This window comes from Xyrauchen texanus, chromosome 49 (genome assembly GCF_025860055.1).
Source record: "Xyrauchen texanus isolate HMW12.3.18 chromosome 49, RBS_HiC_50CHRs, whole genome shotgun sequence".
Lineage (NCBI taxonomy): Eukaryota > Metazoa > Chordata > Actinopteri > Cypriniformes > Catostomidae > Xyrauchen > Xyrauchen texanus.
Genome location: NC_068324.1, coordinates 18,128,341 through 18,153,333, shown reverse-complemented (window position 1 = coordinate 18,153,333; position 24,993 = coordinate 18,128,341). Strand labels below are relative to the sequence as shown.

The 24,993-nt window shown below is 37.4% G+C and overlaps 1 protein-coding gene across 1 annotated transcript; it reads left to right on the top strand.

Moving 5' to 3' along the window:
• LOC127640310 (beta-hexosaminidase subunit alpha-like) lies at nucleotides 1-19,382 on the top strand. The gene is made up of 14 exons (XM_052122776.1): nucleotides 1-374; nucleotides 2,620-2,727; nucleotides 3,145-3,210; nucleotides 3,312-3,358; nucleotides 3,448-3,558; nucleotides 3,651-3,752; nucleotides 5,185-5,317; nucleotides 5,981-6,161; nucleotides 6,264-6,350; nucleotides 8,798-8,870; nucleotides 14,801-14,981; nucleotides 15,321-15,411; nucleotides 15,499-15,606; nucleotides 16,545-19,382. The coding sequence occupies exons 1-14, from the start codon at nucleotides 125-127 to the stop codon at nucleotides 16,606-16,608; spliced, it is 1,602 nt and encodes a 533-aa protein (XP_051978736.1). The 5' UTR covers nucleotides 1-124; the 3' UTR covers nucleotides 16,609-19,382.
• The last annotated feature ends 5,611 nt before the right edge of the window (nucleotides 19,383-24,993 follow it).

Genomic DNA, 24,993 nt, shown 5'->3' with positions numbered 1-24,993 from the left:
AGAAACGAAAACACAACCTGTCATATGTGTTTTCACAGTTTCAGCGCTATTCTCATGTTTACGCGCAGATCCCTCTGTGTAGACCTGCAGTCTGACATCATTAGAAGACAAACTGAGCAGCAGCATGGCTCACTCTTCTAGTCTACCGTTGACTTTCTTATTAATTCTTGTGTGTCATATTGTGGAGCAGGTGAATGGAGTTTGGCCACTGCCTCAACAGAGAGATGTGTCCGCAGACAGATACATTTTGAGTCCAAAGTCATTCTCTTTTACATATGAAAAGGACTCGGCTGCTCAGAGTGGATGCTTTATCCTGGATGCTGCTTTCAAAAGATACTTCTCCATCATATTTCCGGACTTCAATGACGGACCCGGTAGGTTTAGTGCTTGAGGTGAAACTGCTTCCGTGATTGTAGAGGTGAAATTATTTATCCTGTATAATTACAAATTATAGCTATATGAATGCCAAATATAATTACAATTTTCGAATGGATTAAAAAAAAAAAAAAAAAAAAACGTACGTACTGTATAATAATAATACTTAAAATTAACATAAGGGGGCGTTCACACAGGACGCGTTTTTCGTTCTGGCCGCGCTATTATTTTAATTGTAGTCTATGTACACAAGCGTCAGAGAGACGTCTTTATACTTTGCTTGCGTTTAACCCGTGTCATGACTCGTGAGTGCTTTTAGACGACGTGGAATGTTAAGGGCCGTTCACACCGAACGCGGTTTTATGTCCGTCTGTGTTCTTTTCCGTTGCTTTCAATGTTAACAATACAGTTACCAATACCATTGTATACATTTACTATTCACTATAATTAATAGCCATGATTAATTTCATTTAAGAGTGAAAGTGTCCAAAAACAGGACGTTAACTGAGATTAAGCAAGTCTTCATCTCTTGTGAGTGTTGTTGATTTTATGAATGCATTTCAAAATTACATTTAATTTCTTTAGAAGTAAACTTTTTAAATGAGGAAAAAAGTACTGAAAATTGCCTGACTAGGTGTCTTAAAAACACGGCATTCCTGTGTGAGATCTGAAAAAACAAGATGGTCACATACGTCCATCTTGTGCATTCCTAAGGATTAATTTTATTGTTGAACAAACACAATGCTCTCAGGCAATCCAAAATGATATTGAACCTCAAAGCTGAATGTTTAACAAAGGAAAAGTGAGTTTTGTCTTTCTCAGGGAATATATAAGTGTGCACAATTATTGGACAACTAAATTACAAAAATAATTTCTTCCAACTCAGTTGTTTATTCTCAAATTTAAAAGTAGGTGCAACAAATAAGTAACACAAAATGTCAATGAAATGACATTGTTGGCCTTTCAAAAATATCCAGTGACCAATATAGCCACCCTTCTTTTCAATAACTGCCATGAGTCTGTCAGTTTCTTGATCTGCTCACAATCAACTTTTCTCTGAAGCAGCAACCACAGCCTCCCAAATACTGTTCAAAAATGTGTATTGTCTTCCCTCACTTTAAATCTCATGTCTGAGAAGGGCCCACAAGTTCTCGGTGGGATTTAAGTCAGATGAGGAAGGGGGCCAAGTCATTATTTGGGCATTTTGAGGCCCTTACTCGCTAGCCAAGCAGTGGAGTAATTGGATGCATGTGATGGAGCATTGTCCAGCAAATAGATCATGGCCTTCTTGAATGCTGAGGACTTCTTCCTGTACCACTGATTGAAGAAAATACTACCCAGAAACTGGCAGTAGATTTGAGAATTGAGTTTCAGTCCATCTTCAACTTGAAAAGGTCCAACTACCTCATCTTTAATGATAGCAGCCCATACCAGTACCCCTCCTCCACCTTGCTGGTACCTGACTCGAAGTGGTGCCCTGTGTCCATTAGTGATCCAGCCACGGGCCCCACTGGTGCATCAAGAGTCACTCTCAATTCATCTGTCCATAAAACCTTTGAAAAATCTGTCTTCATGGATTTCTTTGCCCAATCTTGATGCTTCAACTTGTGAATATATTCAGTTGGTGGTCGTATTTCTTGACCTTGACCATGTCTCTGAGTACTTGACACCCTGTACTTCTGGACACTCCAGGTAGGTTGCAGTTCTGTAATATGGTAGCACTGGAGGATAATGGGTTCCTGGCAGCTTCACGTTTAATTCTTCTCAAGACATTTGCAGTTAATTTGCACTTTTTCTACTCCATGCGTTTTTTTTTGCGCTCTAGTTGACTATTCGCAACAAAACATTTGATTGTCCGGTGGTCACGCCTCAATATTTTAGCTATTTCAAGAGTGTTGCATCCGTCTGAAAGGCATTTTACAATTTTTACATTTCAGTGTCAGTTAAATCTCTTTTTTGGACCATTTTACCTGAGGTAATGAAGCTGCCTAATAATTATGCACACCTTGATATAAGGTGATAGTCACTTTTGCCACACCCTCCCTCATTACACAAATATATATCACCTGAAAATGATTGAATCCATCAACCATTCAAGTTTATATGGTTTGGAGTTGGAAAATGTGCATGAAAAGATCAGAATACTCACTTGCCTAATAATTTGGCGTGCAGTGTATATTTGCGCCATGTCTACTGTTTTGAACAGAAAATGAAATTGTTTATTGATGTTGTTTATTTGAACAGCATTAAGGCGTTATCATGTGTGGTTGGAGCCAGAACCCTTCATTGTTTCAGTGAGTGTCAAAACCAGAGGATGTGACGGCTACCCAGATGAAGATTCAGATGAGAGCTGTGAGTATTTCCTATTGATTGTTGGGGTTACTCAAGTTGACATGAAATCGTAAATTGCCCATCAACTTATCTTCAAAATAGAATATATATATATATATATATATATATATATATATATATATATATATATATATGTGTGTGTGTGTGTGTGTGTGTATATACATACTGTATAATTGTCAAAATGAATTAACAAGTAAGAACTTGCATGAAATTTACACTTTTCATTATCCAATCAATTGCCTATTGGATAAAATCATTATTTGTCTCATTGACTATTCAGTTTCACTTGGAAATACATCACATTACAGTAGTAAAGTTAGTTGTGATTGCAGTTTCATGAAATAATAGAGGCTGCAGTTCCAATTTGTTTTCCAAATGCAGAATATCAGATCATAAACCTTTGGTTTGTTTTTGCAGATAACCTGAGTGTGTCTGAAGGCCAAGCTGTGCTGACATCAGTGTCAGTGTGGGGTGCTTTGAGAGGTACAGTATGACACTCAATCTCACAGTCCATGTTAAAGTTCTTCACTTAAATGCCCAAAACACTTACCAAATATTTGTTCTATTTTCAATCTGAAATTCAGGTCTTGAGTCCCTCAGTCAGCTAGTGTACCAGGATGATGATGACGCTGTAGGTATTGTGCAAAATGATTTATTAATGTGGTTGGAATAAAATGCAATGAAAAACAGTATGTTGATTTTCTGTTGCCTTCCCTGCAGTATTTTATCAACAAGACAGAGATCGTGGACTTCCCGCGTTTTGCATTCAGAGGGCTTTTGCTGGACACTTCAAGGCATTATTTACCTCTGCATGCCATTCTGAAGACCCTGGTAAGTTGTTACTATGTATTAATGGTTAGTTAATAAAAAATGCATACATGAAATAACAATAATGAGCTCTCTCCTTGTCTTTTTGTGTGGAGGATGCCATGGCTTACAGTAAATTCAACGTCTTTCACTGGCACATCGTGGATGACCCCTCTTTTCCATATCAGAGTCGCACCTTTCCTGACCTCAGCAATAAGGTAGAACATGTTATTCACCCACAGCTATAATTTCACATAGTTTGCATAAAGGAAAAATTTATGTAACTGTGTTTTTAGAACTGTTAAGTTTGTGAAATTATTTTTATGACAATTAAAAAAAAAAAAAAAATTCACATTACTTTAATAAAATAAAAGCTCTTTCTCATTTCTGTATTGTAAATATATTAAACAGTAATGAAATTATCATGTCCTTCAGCATCAATTAGAAGCAGTACAATACATGTATTACACTGTGTTAGGGGCAGCTGTGGCTCAAGTGGTAGAGCGGGTTGGCCTCTAATCGCTTTGATAGCGGTTCGATTCTCGGCCCACATGACTCCACATGCTGAAGTGTCCTTGGGCACGAACCCCTAGATGCTCCCAATGGCAGACTAGCACCTTGCATGGCAGCTCTGCCGTCATTGGTGTGTGAATGGGTGAATGAGTAACAGTGTAAAGCACTTTGGATCCGCGAAGTTTAAAAAAGGCGCTATGTGTATGACACTTCCTTTCTTCTACAGAAGAAGCTCAGCTCTCCTCACAATGCAAGTGAATGGTGACCAGAACTTTGAAGCTCGAAAAAGCACATAAAGGCAGCATAAAGTAATACAAAAGACTTAATACATGTCTTCAGAATCAGCCATATGATAGGTGTGGGTCAGAAACATATAAATAAACATATAAACATATAGATAAATATTTAAGTCCATTTTTACATTAAATCTTCACTTTCACTTTCACATTCTTCTTTCGTTATTGACGATTCTCAGTTCATATCGCCAACTATTTGGCAATATAATTTATTGTAAAAAAGGACTTGAATATTGATCTGCTTCTTACCAACACCTGTCATATCACTTCTGAATAATGGATGAAACCACTGGAGTCATAAAACATGAATAACTTTATGCTGCCTTTTATGTGCTTTTTTAAACTTCTGGTCACCATTCACTTGCATTGTTTGGGCATAAAAATTTGAAATATTCTTCTAAAAATCTTCATTTGTGTTCTGTAGAAGAAAGAAAGTCATACACATCTGGGATGGCATAAGGGTGAGTAAATGATGAGAGTATTTAAATTTTTTGGTGAACTATCCCTTTAAATTATTTGTTTCACCGGTGCTTCGAGAGAGAGAGAGAGGGAGAGAGGACGGTTCAGACAAGCATGTTTGATTTCTCCCTCAATTTCATTGCTGTGTATGCAATACATTGTGATAAAATTTGTGTTTTTATGGTGCTACAATACTACTTGTTGCTTGTTAATGGAAGAGCTACACTATTGTTGAGATATCTGAGCTACACGCTACTATAAAATGTTAGAAGCGTCACTACTTTTAGTGAACTAATACCCAATGCTGATCTTATGTACAGTATTAGTAGTGTCTGTGCAGATACTGTATGTACAATACAATTTTCTTTTTGTTTTATTCTAGGGAGCCTTTCATCCATTTACTCATATCTACACCCAGTCAGATGTGATGAGAGTGATTGAACATGCTAGAATGAGGGGTATTAGAGTCGTACCTGAGTTTGACTCACCTGGACACACTCAGTCATGGGGAAGAGGTATACTTTCTCTTGTATGACACTAGGAGGCATTCAGCTTTTTCCCTTTAATATTATTACCTGTGCTAACATATTCAAATAAGTAAATTTTTATATAAAAGTAGCTACATTTTTGTTATCTTCAACTCAGTATAAAGCAAAGTTGAATATATAGGCATGTCTGCTGTCATCGGCAAAAAAAAAAAAACTGTGACAAATTTTACAATTTCATTGCAATGTCAAGTATAGCCTATAGGTGGCCTCAGTGTTCGCCTCATTTTTGAAAGGTGTTTGAAATGCTGTAATTTAATGTATAGATATCATCACAACTTATACATTTGGATATATATTTAGGCATTATAAAAGACAATTTATTTCTCAAAGTGTAGCTTTTTTTTTTTTTTAAACCACTTGCTCTGAATATTATAATTTTTTTGCAAATGTAGTGATTAATGTAAATTCAATCCTGATCATGGTGTTACACAGAGAAGACTTGGGAAATTTCTTTTTTTTTTTTATCTACCATTTATTTTGCAAACATCACTCAATAATAGAATTCAGTAAACTCTGCTGTGAGAGCGTTTATATCATACCTGTGCCCTAAATAAGAACAAATAAGATGATAACCGAGAATAATGATGTGGAAAATCACACAAACATAATGTCTCATTGTCTTGTTTTTAGGACAGCCTGACCTGTTGACACCTTGTTACAAGGGAAGTACCCCCTCTGGGTCCTTTGGACCTGTTAATCCAATCCTAGACACCACTTATAAGTTTATGGAGCACCTCTTCAAAGAGGTGAAATCTGTATTTCCCGACTCTTACGTTCACATAGGAGGGGATGAGGTCAGTTTTAGCTGCTGGTAAGCATTTTTGAGTCTCATAATATTGTAATGTGCCTCATTTATGTTTGATGGAAATTGTTCTTTCTGTTTAAACATTTTGGTTATGTTAAATTATAACAGGCAGTCAAATCCCGATGTGAGAACATTTATGGAAAACATGGGCTTTGGGAAGGATTTTACCAAACTGGAATCGTTCTATATGGAGAGGTGAGTTGGATTATGACAGTGTGAAAACAAACTGAAGATAAATTGTACAAATTGCCATTATGATTGTGGCAAATAAGGATACAGTAGGTGAAAAAAATGATTCACAGATTGCAATTCTTTGTCAAATGATTCTGCGTAATGGTAAGTTCACATACAATGCGAAGGAAGTGTTTTGCGCAGCGTGATTAGGTACAAAGTCAATGCAAAGATGCGAATAGGCCGCGAATGGCGTGACTCGAACATGCAAAATCGTTTCATTCACTTCATTCGCGTATTGACCGCATGACGCGTTGTCGCAAAAGCCTATCAGCATTGAGATTGTCCGGATGTCACTGACGTACTGGAAAAATGAATGGAAAAATTGTTGTAGCAGTGTGTGGGCACCTGGAATTGTATGACACAACGGCATACATGTACAGAGACCGGACGAAAAAAGACATCACTTGGAGGAAAGTGAGCGAGGAAGTTGGGCTACCTGGTAAGTTCTGAAAATATGCGCGTCTACTTGGTTCCAGCTATTGGTTGTACTTTACTATAAATTAAGTCGTAGAAGCCCCTCCTCCTGTCCTTTTCCGGAAGAGAAGTGGGAATACTCGCGGGTTCGCGTTACTCGTGCGAACGCGAGTTTAAACACACATTTATAATCCAGCGGTCAAACTCGCGCGAGTAATGTGAGGCGAAAATGTTCTTTGCGCTGTATGTGAACGCATCATTAGTCAGCAAACATTAATTCTTAGAATTCAAATTAATTATTAATAATTATGTTTATTGGAGAGAGAAAAAAACATTTGCAGGAAAAACATTAGATAAAGTATGCAAATATGTGTTGAATCATTTTGTAATTGCAATATGACTCCCTGAATCAATGTTTATTCGAATTGTTAGTCATAAAAATTTCTACCCCTAATAGCAAATTTAGACATTTGTATCAGAAAATTATCAACCTTTATTGTGCAGTCATGGGAGGTCGGCCTATATCATTGTATACAATATATTAGGGCTGGGCGATATGGCCAAAATTGTTATCGCAATAATCTTTTTCATATTGTTTGATATCGATATTTATCACGATATACATTTACACATTGCACTTTCTTTTTTTTATTTCAAAGTTGATTGAAGAAAAGAAGAAAAACATTATTCTAAACAGTCAAAATAGTCTCTACAAAACTGCACAGGGTGTCCAGAGACGGCCAAAGCGGTGGGGTCTGCTGGATCTTTTACCAATTTTACCGTTTATCAATTGAAAATGAATGTTAAAAGATCATCTGTTTGTTCTGAAGCATAGTGACAGCAGTCCAGTATTTGTTGGAATATTTTTATATTTCTTTAGATTCAGATACCCAAGTATGGGGCATAGAAGCCCTTGTGACTGTGGAATGATGCTGAGTGTGGGTTCAGGGGTGTCCTGAGAGAACATATTGAAAACATTTAATTTTTTAATAAGAACAAAAATAATAATTTAGATTTTCATTAAAGTGAGAGACTAGTCTACAAACTAGTAATTTTAGTCTTTCCTTATCCATTCCAGACATCTAATTAATTTTCACAAAATTAGAACAGAAATCGATTTGTTTATTATTAAAGGCTCGTAACATGCTGATTAATAAAGATACATTTAGAAGGGAAAAGGTTTTGGTCTAAAAGGTGCTTTGAAACCACATTAACTCATGCGGCGCTTCATGTTTACACATCTGCAGGGGAAAGAGGCAACGCGTGCGGAGTGGGACAGGGCAGCAATGATGCATGTTTGTTGCTAGAGAACAATATTCAAGATTACCGCGCAGAAAGATCAGAGCTGTCGTCCACATCACTGTTGTTCTGTTGCGTTCTTCACTAGAGACGATGAGTGGGTGCAACTGTTGTCATGAAGTCTTGCGTTGTGGATGGAATCAATTCGTTGTCCGATGTAAACTAATTATTAGCAAGAGAGCTAGCATTAGCAAGTTCATCTAGTCTGACCCTACGTTACCATTGGCGCGTTGTGAGCGAAGCTGAGAGCGTTTTCAATTAATTCCTATGAAAGCCGAGCGTCATGCTTGCTAGGTGGATAGTAGGATTGGCAGCGGTGCAGAGAAAGCTCTCTCCTAGCGCTGTGAGCGCCTTTGAGCGAATTTCGTCCACCCCAGTGGAAACGCAGCCTGAGAAAGCTGAACTGCTTGTGTTTTAGCGACATGCAGTAAATATTGAAAATTCCCCAAAACTTATCATGGATTTCTTTATCGTGATATATATTGATATCGTTTTATCGCCCAGCCCTACAATGTATATATACTGTATATAGTATACATATTTATTTCCATATATATATATATATACATATTGGAGATGGTTAAACCCACATTTTTACTGTAGACTTTTACCGCCACAAGTGTAAGAAGTGGAACATTAATGAACAGTATCTATGGTTTGAATTTGCTCATTATGTCTGTCATTATGTTCTTCAGTATAATGAACATGACCGCTGCTCTCAACAAAACCTCCATTGTGTGGCAGGATGTGTTTGACTACCATGAGAGAGTGAGTAGAGATCTGATTCACTTGTTCTTATAAAAGATTCTCATATTTGTGTGTTTCTTTAACTATGGGCACTTCTGACCTGGTGGATTTTTAGAAATTTCACTACCTTGACCGAAGCTTTTGGAACTCATTTGTTTATTTAATTTGTCTTATAACTATCTTCAACAGCGTATATACGGGCATTACAGCATGTGTCCTAAATAATATTTCCAAAAATGTTTTGCATTATTCAAGTTATAACTTGATTGGAATTGACAATAAAAATATTCTGTACTTTGTTCTGTTTGTTTTATCACATGTCTAATCTTTAATCTTAAGCATGCTCATCACTGACACTTATCTCCTTTATAAACAAGTACACACATTTCCAAAAACATAAAAGGAACTTTTGTAATTTATGTAATACCACACCACAAATATTCAATTGGTTTAGTTAAAGGTGCTGTAAGAGATTTTAGCAATTCTTACTTCCACAAGACTGAGCCGTTGAATTAGTCACGCCCTCTGTCGAAAACGTCTAGGTTACGTATGTAACCTCCGTTCCCTGATGGAGGGAACAAGACATTGTGTCGAAGAAGAGACACTAGGGGTCTCTCTTGAGCGCCAAATATACCTCTGATTTATGAAAAAAGGCCAATGAGAATTAGGCAGACAGTATTTGCATACCCCGCCCCCGGTCATACGGATATAAAAGCTGGGAAATACGTTGAGTTCATTCATGATTTTTCTGAGGAGCCGTAAGTAGTCCGGCGACGTGGCGAGAGGACACAACGTCTCGTTCCCTCCATCAGGGAACAGAGGTTACATATGTAACCTAGATGTTCCCCGTCTGTCGCTCACTTCCACGTTGTGTCGAAGAAGCGACACTAGGGGTCCAATTTAAATCACGCCATGCACTGAGCCGTGTAGGTGTACTGCTGTCACAAGAGCGTGCAAGTATTTCACGTGCAAAGGCGACCAGTTGTGTCAGGCTGCACGTACCCTTCCCCAATGCCCACTAAAAGTCGTCAGAATCCTTCTGGTTACTCTAAACAGGCCAATCTGGGAACGGGCCGAGCCTAGCTGGGCCTCTTTTCTCTCTATGTTTCTCGCATAGAGCAAACGGCTGGGGCCCTTACACGCATCGTGGGAAGGGGGTCTTACACAGTTTCCTATTCTTTCAGGGGGAAAAGACCCTGCAGAGACCACACCTGCCCAGGGACGGGGAGGTAAAAGTGGTGAATACATCACATGGGCCACTCAGGTCACATGTGGAAAAATGGCATGGTGGTAGAACACGCCGACCGGAGTGCACGCAGGTGTCCCGACCAGTGGAGCACCTATTCCAGTACAGGGTAGATTTGAGTACCCACAGTGGATTGGGTTGGCGTATTCCTCCACTGAATTGCGGACCCATAGGGCTAGGTAGGAGTCATTCAGCGATCCAAATGTACGGGATCTCCTGGGAGAGAAAGCGCACAGTTTTACCTCGGCCGAGGGTAAGGGCGCTAGGTGCAAGCGATCCACCCGGCCAGTCCATCAGCGTGTTACCAAGTTCTACCAGCTCTGACCTGAGAAAACAGGGTATTAGGTGTTGCCCAACCCGCTGCTCTAGATATGTCTGCCAGGGAGGTACCTCTGGCCAGTGCCCACGAGGACGCAACACTCTTCGTTGAGTGTGCTCGGACCCGCAAGGGGGGGCATGGCCTGGGGGTGATAGGCCAATGAAATGGCGTCCACCACCTAGTGGGAATGCCTCTGTTTGGAGACAGCGTTCCCTTTCCGCTGTCTACCAAAGCAGACAAAGAGCTGCTCAGAACGTCTAAAGCTCTGCATGCAGTCCAAGTAGGTATGCAAAGCACGTACCGGACACAGCAACAAAGGGGCTGGGTCTGCCTCCTCTCGGGGCAGCGCTTGCAAGTTCACTACCTGGTCTCTGAAGGGCGTGGTAGGAACCTTGGGTATGGAGCCCGGTCACAGTCTTAGGATCACATGTGTGTCTGCCGGACCAAACTCCAGGCAAGTATCGCTGACAGAGAACGCTTACAGGTCCCTGACCCTCTTGATGGAGGCAAGCGCGATCAGCAGGGCAGTCTTTAGAGAGAGGGCCCTGAGTCCAATTGATTCCAGCGGCTTGAAGGGGGGTCTCTGAAGGCCCGTGAGGACCACTGAGAGATCCCAGGAGGGGAACAGGCTTGGCTGGGAAGGATTTAACCTCCGGGCGCCTCTTAGGAAAATGTGATTGATTGATGATTAAGTCGTGCTTGCCCAAAGACTTGCCGTCTACTGCGTCCTGGTGGGCCACGATAGCAGCAACATACACCTTCAAGGTGGAAGGGGACAGCCTCCCCTCCAGCCTCTCCTGCAGGAATAAGAACACTGACCTAACTGCGCACCTCTGTGGGTCTTCAGCCCGGGAAGAACACCAATTTGTGGACAAGCACCACTTCAGAGCGTAAAGTTGCCTGGTAGAGGGGGCTCTGGCTTGGATGATCATGTCTATGACGGCAGGTGACAGACCAGCTAGATCTTCCACATCCCGTCCAGGGGCCAGACGTGGAGGTTCCAGAGGTCTGGGTGCGGATGCCAGAGCATGCCCCGTCCCTGAGAAAGAAGGTCTTTCCTCGGGAATTCACCAGGGAGGGGCTGTTGCGAGGAGTACGAGGTCCGAGAACCAAGCCCGGGTGGGCCAGTAGGGAGCCACTAGGTTGACTTGTTCCTCATCCTCCCTGACCTTGCACAGCACCTGTGCAAGAAGGCTCACTGGGGGAAATGCGTACTTGCGCAGCCCCGAGGGCCAGCTGTGTGCCAGCGCGTCTGCCCTGAGGGGAGTCTCTGTTCGGGCATACCAGAGCAGGCAGTGGGAGGTCTCTCGAGAGGCAAACAGGTCTACCTGGGCCTTGTCGAATCCTTCCCAAATCAGCTGGACTGACTGGGGCTGAAGCTTCCACTCTCCACCCAATGGCCTCCGTCTGCTTCTTCATTGCTGAGGACTGCTAGGCGGAGTTGTCAGCGGTGCCGCCGACTGAATGGAGCTGGGAGACGGGGGCGTTCGAGAAAGCATGCTTTGTCTACCTCCCGTATTTCAACCAGGTCCAGTCCATAGATTACATTTCTGGACCACAAGGGGGCCATCGCCCGTTCAAGTGCCGGCGCTTCTGAACTTCACAACATAACAAAATTAGCAAGCGAATAAAAGCTGAAACCACAACACAATGAAATTAAGCTACATCACAACGGAAATAAACCACAACATAACAAAATTAAGCTACAACACAATGGAAATAAACCATAACACAATGAAATTAAGGTACAACACAATGAAATTAAGATATAACACAATGAAATGAAGCTACAACACAATGGAAATAAACCATCCATCCATCCATCTTCAACCGCTTATCCGAAGTCAGGTCGCGGGGACAGCTGCTCCAGCAGGGGGCCCCAAACTTCCCAATCCCGAGCCACATTAACTAATTTAGGTTATATCATTTTTAAAAAATATTATAGTTATTATATTTTATACAAACCTGTGTCTGGGATAAGGGTAAACCTTAGGTAAAACAAATATATTGTATATTATAGCCCTTAGTTGAAGAAACACTCATTTTTGAGGTTTGACACAGATGTTATTTTAACTGGAATGAGATACCTTTCTTCTAGCCCAGATCTATGTATGTGGTGGAGGTTTGGAAGCAGAGATGTTACCTGTGCGAGATGCGGCGGGTGACTAAGCCAGGGTTAAAGGTCATCCTGGCGGCCCCTTTCTACCTCGACCTGTAACCCACTCACAGCTGGGCTCGCTACTATATTGTGCAGCCATTAGCCTTTATGGGTCAGAACACGAGTGCAAACTACTAACAAGTATCCGGTTGCTGTGCAATGCTGTGCTGTGTTTTAACATACTGCTAATTCCATCACTTTTAGTGTGAAAGCGTGTGCTCTGCTAAGTGAAAATCAAACAAACATATTGTTGATCAGCATGACAGATATTTTGGTTATCACAACTAAGCATAGCCCAGAATCATTGTTGCATTACAAGGACTCAGTAAAAATATAGATTTTCCGATGCATTGCGATCGATTCTTAAATCCCAATATAACATCTACCCTCTACAAAGTGACTAAATCACTTGCATTTGTGACCAAATTTCATGCTGTGTAAGTAAAAATGTCTGATTTGCCACTGGCTGTGTAGTCTAGTTGTGAAGACGTTCAGCACTGAGAACCTTTCACAGCGTGTTGAGAGTAAAAGTTTAATTTGACTCATTCTGTTTAATGTGTGTCCAAAGTTGAAATCCATGCAATCCATTTGTCAATGAATAACGTGCTTTTAATACCCTTTCTGTTCTTAACAGTCAGATGTTTATTAAAAAGATGCACTGATGCGCTAAAGAAAAAGCTACACGTAATATGCGCTCACTTGCTGATGCTAATATTCTTAAAGAGACAGTACAGGGTTAGCATGTGTTCTGCATATCAATGTAAATAGTACAAATTATGCATGTCAGCAATGAACATGTAACATAAAATATACATTATTATCCAATATAATAAATGCAATTTCAAGGCGTTTATTGATGGAAAACACCGATATGAATATTTTTCAAAAGCTAAAATGTGACCAATATGTGGAAAAACAAATTAAAATTAAAATTTTATAATGAATATTTTAGAATTGTACCTAGAAGGGTTATCTATAAGGTCTCTTTATAATTAACAGCATTAGCTGAGAGAGAATTTATTTCATATGTAAGCAAACGGACATTGTAATAGAAATATACCCATATGAATCGATTCCGAATCGGAATCAAATGAAGAGCTTGTGAATCAGAATAGAATGGAATCGTGAAATCTGCATACCCAGCCCTACACTGCCATGCGACAAAATGGTGAAAAAACTGTAACTTTGGTTGCAACGAACTTTGACATAGATGTGAATTGAACTATGAACATTTCAGAGAGGCAGATCCAGTTGTGCTTTCAGAAATCCAATTTGTTGTATACCGCTTGAATTTAAACTGATCTGGCTCTTTCCACACCCTCAAATCTTATCGGTCAAACACTCAGAACATTCTCTAGTGTGGAAGAAGCCTTACAAGTTAAGTAACAGTACTTTATATTTTATATTTATTTGTGAACCTTTCAAGATACATACAAAGGGATTCCCCCCACCCACAAAATAAGATGGAATAAAAATAAAAATGCATAAAATAAAATAAATAGGCGAATAAATATACACTATAAAACATTTCTGTAATTTGAATGGTAAAAGACTTTAAAAATGCTACAGAAATAAAACAACGAATAACGAATATTAAATATATTTAAATATATTTTTAAAGACAATATATATTTTCACAGTAAAATGTTTTTTAGATGTAAAAAGTTAGATTTTCCTGTATAGTTTATGTTAACAATTTACATTATGTTTAACAAGAGATTACATGTACTTTTACAGTAAATTATTGTTAAAATTACAGTAAAAAAAAATAATCGGGCATTCACTCAATTCCCTGCATGACCCATCGTATTTCATTACATTTTTTGGGAATAATTATGTTTCTTCTTATTTTTAATATCAGTTACATACATTTGGGATGTTCTGTGTTATATTTGATGTCGTTTTGTTGTTTACTGCATTATTTTAATTTTACATGTGTTACACTGATGCTGTTTAGTGTTTGTGTGTTTATTGGTCATTGCTCCTACATTGCTTCAATAGTACATTGCCCATAATGCTGAAATCAATGCATGGCACATTCTTTCCAGAAGGTGTCAACCAAAAGTCAACTTTTGAATCCGCTTGAACAGCAAATAATATTGACTGTGCGAGCAGCACAGTTAGTTTCTTCCCCATCATCCCAGAGAGGTCACTAAACAGAGTTTGTTAATAAAGTGCTTGGCGGGTGTGACTGTGACTGCATGTTTCCTGTCTGTGCACTGTCTCAGATTCCACAGGACACGGTGCTGGAGATTTGGAAGGGCACTACTGAAAAATACTATGCTGAAATGAGCAGGATGACCAAGGCTGGGCACAGGGTTCTGCTCTCTGCCCCCTGGTACATCAACCACATCAGTTATGGACAGGACTGGCGTGATTCGTACGCAGTGAGGCCCCAAAATTTCTCAGGTGTGTGAAGCAGAATGTTAGGCTGGTGATGGGGTCATAAAACAAAGGAAGGACAAACTGAATTATTACCTATGGTTTTGAAATGTTCAACAAGCACAAATGGGAGTGGTGTTTGGGTGTCCACATACATTTGGCCATGTAGTATGTTTTTCGAGGTGGTTGAGCTCTATAGGCTGTATTAGCTCTAATTAATGAACTATTATCCCAGTTGTTTATTCTACTGACTCCTGAAGCAGAGCTTACGAAACTAATTTTGTTTGCGCTTCAGTCATTTGTGATGTGTTTCTTGGGTCTGTTGTGCCTGGCTAAAGTTCATTATTTTTCCCCCCTATGGTTTAGGCACAGAGGAGCAAAAGAAGTTGGTGATTGGTGGAGAGGTCGCCATGTGGGGCGAATATGTCGATGCCACCAATCTGAACCCTCGTTTGTGGTATGATTAGAAAACACAGTCACCATCAGAATCAATACTTGATCATGCAAGATCTTATACATATTTGTGATTTGTCTGTGTGTGAAGGCCGAGAGCTTGTGCAGCAGCCGAAAGGTTGTGGAGTAATGAAGAGAAAACACTAGATGCAGATCTGGCCTTCCCTCGACTGGAAGAATTCCGATGCAAACTTCTGAGGTATTAAAAATTATGTTTATCTATTGTTATTTTTCAGAGCCTTTTCTGTTTCAATTTGACTGTATACATACACAATTTATTCATACTATTTAAACAATGTTAACAGTGTAAATAATATAATATAGTATAATATAATCAGGGGTGCACATAACTTTATCAGTGAATTACTCAGGTGAGTACCAGGAGATGGTGTTTGGTACTCACGCCATATGTAGCGTACTCTTATTAAGTGCAATCTTCCTCACTGTCCTGCCGCTGTTCTTCATTCAGCTTGTCTCGCCATCTGGCAAGTGGGCGACTGGACATTTCTTCTCGGCTAGCTTGTTTATTAACAATAGCTTGTGCCACATTCGTGTGCTCCTTGCTCTTTTCATGTTTGTCAAATAAAGGATGGTTGAAATTCTTTGAGCCTTTATAAAACGCACCTGTTTTGTCTGCTAGATGTGGATTTGAGCGGCAAATCTTGCACCACGTTTCAGTGTGCTCATCTTTAGCTTCAAGCCACTACACATCTTTGAGCCACTTTTCCGAAAAAAGTCTTTTTTTGGCTCTGGCTCCAGTTGGCGTTTCTTTGTAGGTGGCGAAACGCCAAAGAAGCTGCTTAATGTCTGTTGCTTTTTGGACATCTCTGACAGTATAAATTAGTTGACAAGCAACATGTCATGTGTAAGTTTAGATGAGAAGATCGGTTAAGTACGCAAAGGCGTGGAGTAACACAAGTCGCATTACGCATTCCTGATTTTTGTCGCGCATGCGTACCAGTTATGTGCACCTGTGAATATAATAGATGAACAGTGTATATCTACTATATATTACTTTAACATAATAGTATTATATAAATATTGAAATATGTTGTATATATTAATATACTCATTTTAAATACAGTTAATTGTTTTTAATTAGGGAAAAAAATTTATTTCCTGTTTGTTTTGCCACAGACGGGGTATTCAGGCGGAGCCTCTGTTTGTTGGTCATTGTAAGCATGAGTATAATGACCTGTAGAGGTGCAATGGAGGTGAAGAGGGCCATTTTTGTGCACTGGACGTACTGTGTTTGAATTTGCACAATATTTTAATAAGGTTTTTTTGCTAACAAATATTTTCTATCATCATATAAACTGACTATCCAACAAATGTGAAGTTTATTAATAAAAGATCAATGCAAGAACACTGGTATCACTAAAGGAAATACTAAAATAACAATATCCCGAATACATTGGCCCCCAAAAATATTTGGACACTGAAGCCACACTAAAAAAAATGGTCGAATGACATCGCATTCAGTCAGCAAATATCTAAACCAAGGGGCACTTATTTTATAAAACAATTGTACGTACCTTTAAATACAAAGTGTTTGCTATGTAATGCAATGACATTTAGACGTTTTTAAGTTTGGCTTAATTGTCCAAATGCTTTTTTAGGAGCGCTGTATATGATACTTGAGATGTCACTTTAATGGGGAATCATTTGGCAGTGCATAATCATAGTTCCAAAAGTTCAAAATTCAAATTCACAACTTAAATGGTTGATTTTATAATTTGATTAGCAAATAATGACTTCCTATTAAAACTTTAGTGAATACAAATGGACCTGATGTGTAGTGAACGGTGCCAGCATCGGGTAAATGGCTGATGTAAAGTAGCTACACATTTAATGAATCACCGCCACTACAACACCAATCCCATCTCACCATCCACACAGAAGCAGATCCTATTAACTCTGATGGGGTTTACACATGAGGTAAAGTAGGACACTGAGAGGTGTGAAAAGCCAAAACTATTAGCTGCTATTCATACAGACATGGTTAAGATAACAGCTTTTGGATTGCGTGTGGTGTTATGTTTCTGGTCACTCTTTTAAATAAAGCAGAATTTGTTAATATTAGTCAACGCATTAGTTATCATGAATTAACTATTATCAATATATTTTTACCAACTGTATTAATCTTGGCTATTTTAGATGTATTTATATATTTATATTAATACAAAACATTTATAAAAATATGTATAAAATGCAATAGTTCATTATTAGTTAATGTTATTTCATAACGCATACACTAATATTAGCACATACATGTAGTATATGTTAAAATGAACATTAACCAAGATTAATAAGTACTGAAAAGTATTGTTTATTGTTAGTTTATTTTAAGGAATGTATTTAACTAATGTTAACAGCTACAACTTTATTGTAAAGTATCTTGTTGTTTTTCTTTAAAAATGAATAATGGTTCAACTATTTGTACAAAATATCTGTGCATCTACAAGTGCAAAGCATTTTGGAATTAAAATACATATCTGTACAGTATATGGTAAAGTTAACATTAATAAACATTACTAAATGCTGTAAAGGTGCTGTTCATTGTTAGTTAATGTTAACTAATGCTAACAAAAACAACCTTATAGTAAAATATGACCACATTTTTAAATAAAATTGTACTGTACTGTAAAATATAAGTATCATACGTGCCTACCAGGCATACATTTTTTTAATTATTATGTATTTCTTGTTTGTTTAAAGCCAAACTATTATGTATTACACATATTTAGCATCTGAATATTTTAAGTTTTAAAAGTTTAACATTTCTGCAATAGCTGTCATTATTGTGTCATCTTAATTTTTCTTCTTAGTTTTCTTTGTTTATCGTGTTGATCCCAATTTGATGATTCAGCAGCAATTCCCAGTTGCCCACAATAAATAAGCCTCCCTCTCCCTTGCTCAGCACTAACATGGACTTTTAACTTAAGTCCTCATAATGTTTAAGTTACTTGCCAAAATGAGTTTAGATGCCTTTGATATCTACTTAGACAATTGATTTTCTCATTGACGGGATTATGCTGCCGCTAGCAGATGGCAGGGATTGGCTAATCCCAGAAGGCAATGATGCCGCCCCATTCCCACCTGCCCTTTTCTGGTTCCTTACACTCCTGCCTTCATGCCCAGCCTAATATAGGAGGCACGTTGTTGGGGAATTGACCCCAATATGACCTTTAGTTTGTTTATCGATGTGTACGTGAGGCAGGGCCAAGACATGGAAAAGGGGACCTTGGAGGACCCTGAATGGCCCATATGGCGTTCCATATTTTAGGATATTGTACCTGTTTCTGCAGTAAACAGCTAATTTTGGGCATATCTCATACCTGTTATTGAATTGGATGAATTAGATATTACCTAAGCCTATTTATTTATATATTCATTTCAATTCATAGGTTAAAAATACCCACTTATTTAAACCATACACAGCCTAAGACGTTTCCCGCCAAATCGATTCTCACTTGGCAAGCGACTTGCAATTTCTCTGACGGTTAACGTAGACTCAGAGATCTAGTTAATGATCTTATTAGTTAATTAGCGATTAAACTATGCGTGTTGTTTTGTGCCAAGTCTTTCTCAGTAGCCCATTCATACAAGTTCAGCATAACCACAGGCAACATATGGCACCTTGTGTCTATTAATGTGTTTAATCCACAACACAAAGATTAATCACGATGAGTCATAGGTTTATAAATCTTTGGCTTCCTTTTTCTGAATATGGTAAATAGTCCTAATTAGATTTTGGAGTTTATTAAATATTACTTTTGTGATTAGAGTGTATTGTTGGCATAAACATGCTATAATCCACATTGTAAAACAGACATCAGTTACATAGTTTCACTCAGTTCACTTAGAGGGAGCAACTCTAAAAATGTTAAAGTGTGACACATTTAACATAATTTATGTTTCTTTGTAGCTTTAAAACTTCTGATGTCCAACCCTGCATAAATAAATAAATATTAATGAATTAAATTAATGCATACATAACTACACTAGTTAATAAACACAATTAATATTATAAAATTTATAAATATATTAATACAAAATGATGAATAATAAAATAATAAATAACTGATTTAATAAGCCAGAACGTATAAACATAAATATAGAAATAAATACAGTACATTAAGTAGAAATATATCAGTACAACTAATATTATAGAATTATCAATATTATTATGAATATAATAAAATATATAATAAATAACAAAATAATTGTGGAAATACAACACATGGAACATGCAAAAGTGATTGCTGTCTTTTAATTAAACGTGTGTATTTTATTTGCTTAATTAAATATCAGCAGTTATTATTATTAATATTACCCAATTGTTTCATTAAAAAGAAAAGCGTTAATTATGTTTTATCATAAATGGATATATATGGATGAGTTGGTCCAGACAGTGAAGGAAAAGCAGACAACAAGAGGAGAGGTGGTGGCGTAGTGGCTAAAGCACAGGGCTGTTAATCAGAAGGTCGCTGGTTCTAACCCCACAGTCACCACCATTGTGTCCTTGAGCAAGGCACTTAACTCCAGGTTGCTCCGGGGGGATTGTCCCTGTAATAAGTGCACTGTAAGTCGCTTTGGATAAAAGCGTCTGCCAAATGCATAAATGTAAATATAAATGTTTAATATTTTTTGGGTCACTGCATACATTTACATGCCTCCATTTGTGTTATTTCAAGATTTGATTCATTCTTGATTCAAAGGGGTTATTAACAGTAACTTAATAGCTGCGAGCTGAAAGGATGGAGATATAGATTTATTCTCCATGTTGGCACAGTTTGTTTTCTTGAAGACTCACATCCGTGTCCTGTGATAATTCCCTATCTGACTAATATATTTTGCTCAGTGATCTGTGTATAGTTTGTTAAGGCAACCAATTATCTGACACTCATCTATGGTTTAAGACATAAAGTCAAACTGAGAATTGTACAGATTCTTAGTATGAAGACACATTTTGCTTTATTTTTAACCTTATGGAATATGTTGTGTTACAATAAAAGCACCATATATCAATATAAATGTGGAAGCTACACTTATACATCACAAGGGAAAATAATCGCCCTCTTCTTTCAGGCAAATGTTCTGGCACACTCTAAAAGTTAGCCGCACTCTTTGACAAGAGCTGACATTCAAAGAGATTATACACAAAGCGCCTTATGTGATGCACGGAGATGTGAACTTATGTCAATATGCTTTCAAGGACATTTCCTTCACCTGGCTTCATCTGTGGAATACACACGGGTTATTTGTGCTGTACAGGTGTCTCCTCTATTTCTCAGTGTTTCACTTTTTCTGTCTATCCTTTGATTTTTATCCCATTCCTCATATGGAGGACAGAAACTGAAAAAACAACAATAAAGTAAATCAACAAATAAATTCATAAATAGTTAACAGGATAAAACATACAGGCATTACTTGCATTAAAATAATGCATTCATAATATTGAAAAATAATTAACCTATTTTTTTAATTAAACAATGGTGTATTAATAATAATAATAATAACTGTTTATTTTTAACTAAGCATATAAAATACAGATTTTTAATTAAAAGAAAACAATCACTTTTGCATGTTCCACATGTTGTATTTCCACAATTATTTTGTTATTTATTATATATTCTATTATATTCATTATAATATTTATGATTATATAAAATGTATTATATTGATTCTACTTAATGCATTTATTTCTATATATATGTTTATACGTTCTGGCTTATTTAATCAGTTATTTATTGATTTATTCTTCATTATTTTGTATTAAAATATGTATTAATTTTATTGTATTAATAATGTTTGTTAACTAGGGTAGTTATGCATGTATTAATTTCATTCATTAACATTTATTTATTTATTTATGTAGTGTTCGTTGTCCATGTCGTCATAATACTTTTTTGCACATGTCTCAGCAAGCTTTTCATTTAGTTTTACACTAAATATGACATGATTTTATTGATTGTCCCGTCCACTCGTGGCAGAATGCATGTGAAGTGTGGCGGGTCAGCTGTCAGTGAGCACGTCCCCTACTCTGTGAGCAGCATTGATGATGGCAGGGGCTGCTGCTCTGGATCCCCTCAGCAGTCTGAGCCTCATCAGCGGGCTCAGGATACGAGCAATCTGACAGTGATCCGCCCCAGCGCAGTACATTCTGCTGATGGCAGCAGCGTTTTGGCCTGCACGGCATCTGTTTACTGTCAGAGATCTAGGTCAGGCCGTGCTTTAGGCAGAGTAACGGTGTGTGCCACTCCACATACTAGATGTTACTCTTTCTCTAGAACTGTCCATAATCACCACAATCCTAAGCCTCTGTTCCCATCTTTTGCACTATAACCTACCTAACCACCAAACTAAAAAAGAAAAAAAGCCAAACGCATTTTATAAACTTCTTTTTCAAAGCAAAAATATACATTTACATATTTAGTTAAATAAAGAACATTTTGGCACTGACAATTCCCAACCACTGAGTTGATCAAATGTGTAAAATGATGTCTAATTTGCATTTCATAGAAGTTTAAACAATTAAAGGTGCAATACGGAAAATACAATACAATACACAGTCTTGTTTTTTTACACCAGCAAGCCAGATGATTATTCAAATAACTTAAAATAATGGTTCTCAACTGGTTTTGATTTTACACTGGACATTAATTGGCAACCCAACATAATAAAAAACAGTGTCAACAACTAAAGATACATTAAGTTTTCTCTCCCCCTTTTACAAGTTGATGAGCCTGTGTATTTATACGTGCTAATTATATTTATTATCCACATGATTTCCTAACATCATACAGACAGAACATGCATTACTGTAATTTGTTCATAAATCCAGGCATGAGGTCCAGACATCATGTACTTGCCCTTATATTTAAAGTGGAATGCCATATAAGCACAGGTAAAACCATGGATGGCTCCTCGTTGCTGAGGTTAGGTCAATGTAGTTAGTATTTTATAGTATTCTGTTATGAAAAAATGACTAAAGTCATTTAGAAACTTGAACTACAACTCCACAGATGTAATAAAAATGAGTACCAATAGATTCCACCTATGGATTATTATGAACATTTTTGTTAAAATACGACAGTTACAGTAACTTTTTTTAAATTATTATTAATTTTAGTAAGGGTGAGGATGCATAATTTGAAAAAACGTTATTTTGACGCAAACACAGTGTTGTCTCTTTTCCTTGCCTGTGCTGTTTATAATGTCAGGCTATCTATTGGTTTGAGAGGTTTGACTTCCTCCATAGCGCTTTAAACTAGAAAATTCTCAGAAGAATTCAAATGGGTGGGAGTAGTGCTGTGCTAAATCCCTGGTGACGAGAGCAGAACATTGGTGTGAGTGCTTCTGTGATGACTTGCACTGCACACTCACAAAATAAAAAAATCAGGCTACAATAGCATCAAGTTTTCAAACCCTGACATTGTTCTTTCATTTGTATATATTTTGGTTAGGGAGGCTAAAATTTGTCCCATTTTCCTAAGAAGTTTTTCCTTTGTTTTGAGATCATTTGTATTTGTTTCGTATTTTACTCATTTAATTTTGATCTAATGTGCGCATAATTCAGTGGTTGATAATTGTCAGAGCGTTTTTGTAAAAAGAAATAATTAAATATGTAATAACATTCTTAAAACTTTAGTTAATTATTAATATTTCTTTCTTTCTTTCTTTAGATAGATAGATACAGACAGACAGATAGATAGATAGATAGATAGATAGATAGATAGATAGATAGATAGATAGATAGATAGATAGATAGATACAGAAATACAGACAGATAGATAGATAGATAGATAGATAGATAGATAGATAGATAGATAGATAGATAGATAGATAGATAGAGAAAGGCAGGCAGAGACAGACAGATAGATAGATAGATAGATAGATAGATAGATAGATAGATAGATAGATAGATAGATAGATAGATAGATAGATAGATAGATACAGAAATACAGATAGATAGATAGATAGATAGATAGATAGATAGATAGATAGATAGATAGATAGATAGATAGAGAAAGGCAGGCAGAGACAGACAGACAGATAGATAGATAGATAGATAGATAGATAGATAGATAGATAGATAGATAGATAGATACAGACAGACAGACAGACAGACAGACAGATAGATAGATAGATAGACAGATAGACAGATAGACAGATAGATAGATAGATAGATAGATAGATAGATAGATAGATAGATAGAGAAAGGCAGGCAGAGACAGACAGACAGACAGATAGATAGATAGATAGATAGATAGATAGATAGATAGATAGATAGATAGATAGATAGATAGATAGATAGATAGATAGATAGAGAAAGGCAGGCAGAGACAGACAGACAGACAGACAGACAGATAGATAGATAGATAGATAGATAGATAGATAGATAGATAGATAGATAGATAGATAGATAGATAGATAGATAGATAGATAGATAAAGACAGGCAGGCATAGATAGATAGATAGATAGATAGATAGATAGATAGATAGATAGATAGATAGATAGATAGATAGATAGATAGATAAGACAGATAGATAGATAGATAGATAGATAGATAGATAGATAGATAGATAGATAGATAGATAGATAGATAAAGACAGGCAGGCAGAGATAGATAGATAGATAGATAGATAGATAGATAGATAGATAGATAGATAGATAGATAGATAGATACAGACAGACAGACAGATAGATAGATAGATAGATAGATAGATAGAGAAAGGCAGGCAGAGACAGACAGACAGACAGACAGACAGACAGATAGATAGATAGATAGATAGATAGATAGATAGATAGATAGATAGAGAAAGGCAGGCAGAGACAGACAGACAGACAGACAGACAGACAGACAGACAGACAGATAGATAGATAGATAGATAGATAGATAGATAGATAGATAGATAAAGACAGGCAGGCATAGATAGATAGATAGATAGATAGATAGATAGATAGATAGATAGATAGATAGATAGATAGATAGATAGATAGATAGATAGAGAAAGACAGACAGATAGATAGATAGATAGATAGATAGATAGATAGATAGATAGATAGATAGATAAAGACAGGCAGGCAGAGATAGATAGATAGATAGATAGATAGATAGATAGATAGATAGATAGATAGATAGATAGATAGATAGATAGATAGATAGATAGATAGATAGATAGATAGATAGATAGAGAAAGACAGGCAGAGATAGATAGATAGATAGATAGATAGATAGATAGATAGATAGATAGATAGATAGATAGATAGATACAGAGATACAGACAGATAGATAGATAGATAGATAGATAGATAGATAGATAGACAGACAGACAGACAGACAGACAGATAGATAGATAGATAGATACAGACAGACAGACAGACAGACAGACATGCTGTCTTGTGAGAGGAGTGTCTTACACCAACAGATTTCCAATGACGTATAGGGAGCCTAATCTGTCGCATTGATGGCCCAGGGTAGGCACGTCGAGAGACAGACTTCAGCATGATTATGTAATACCTACCGAGTTACACTGTCAGCACTGCACAGATCAGACTCTGAACACCTTAAATGTGCCC

What these genes read in the sequence shown, in the direction of transcription:
- LOC127640310 (XM_052122776.1), top strand. Translation starts at nt 125, where the DNA reads ATGGCTCACTCTTCTAGTCTACCGTTGACTTTCTTATTAATTCTTGTG. An exon ending in GGACTTCAATGACGGACCCG is followed by an intron (nt 375 to 2,619) that starts GTAGGTTTAGTG and finishes TTATTTGAACAG; the next exon opens with CATTAAGGCGTTATCATGTG. An exon ending in TGTTTGACTACCATGAGAGA is followed by an intron (nt 8,871 to 14,800) that starts GTGAGTAGAGAT and finishes GCACTGTCTCAG; the next exon opens with ATTCCACAGGACACGGTGCT.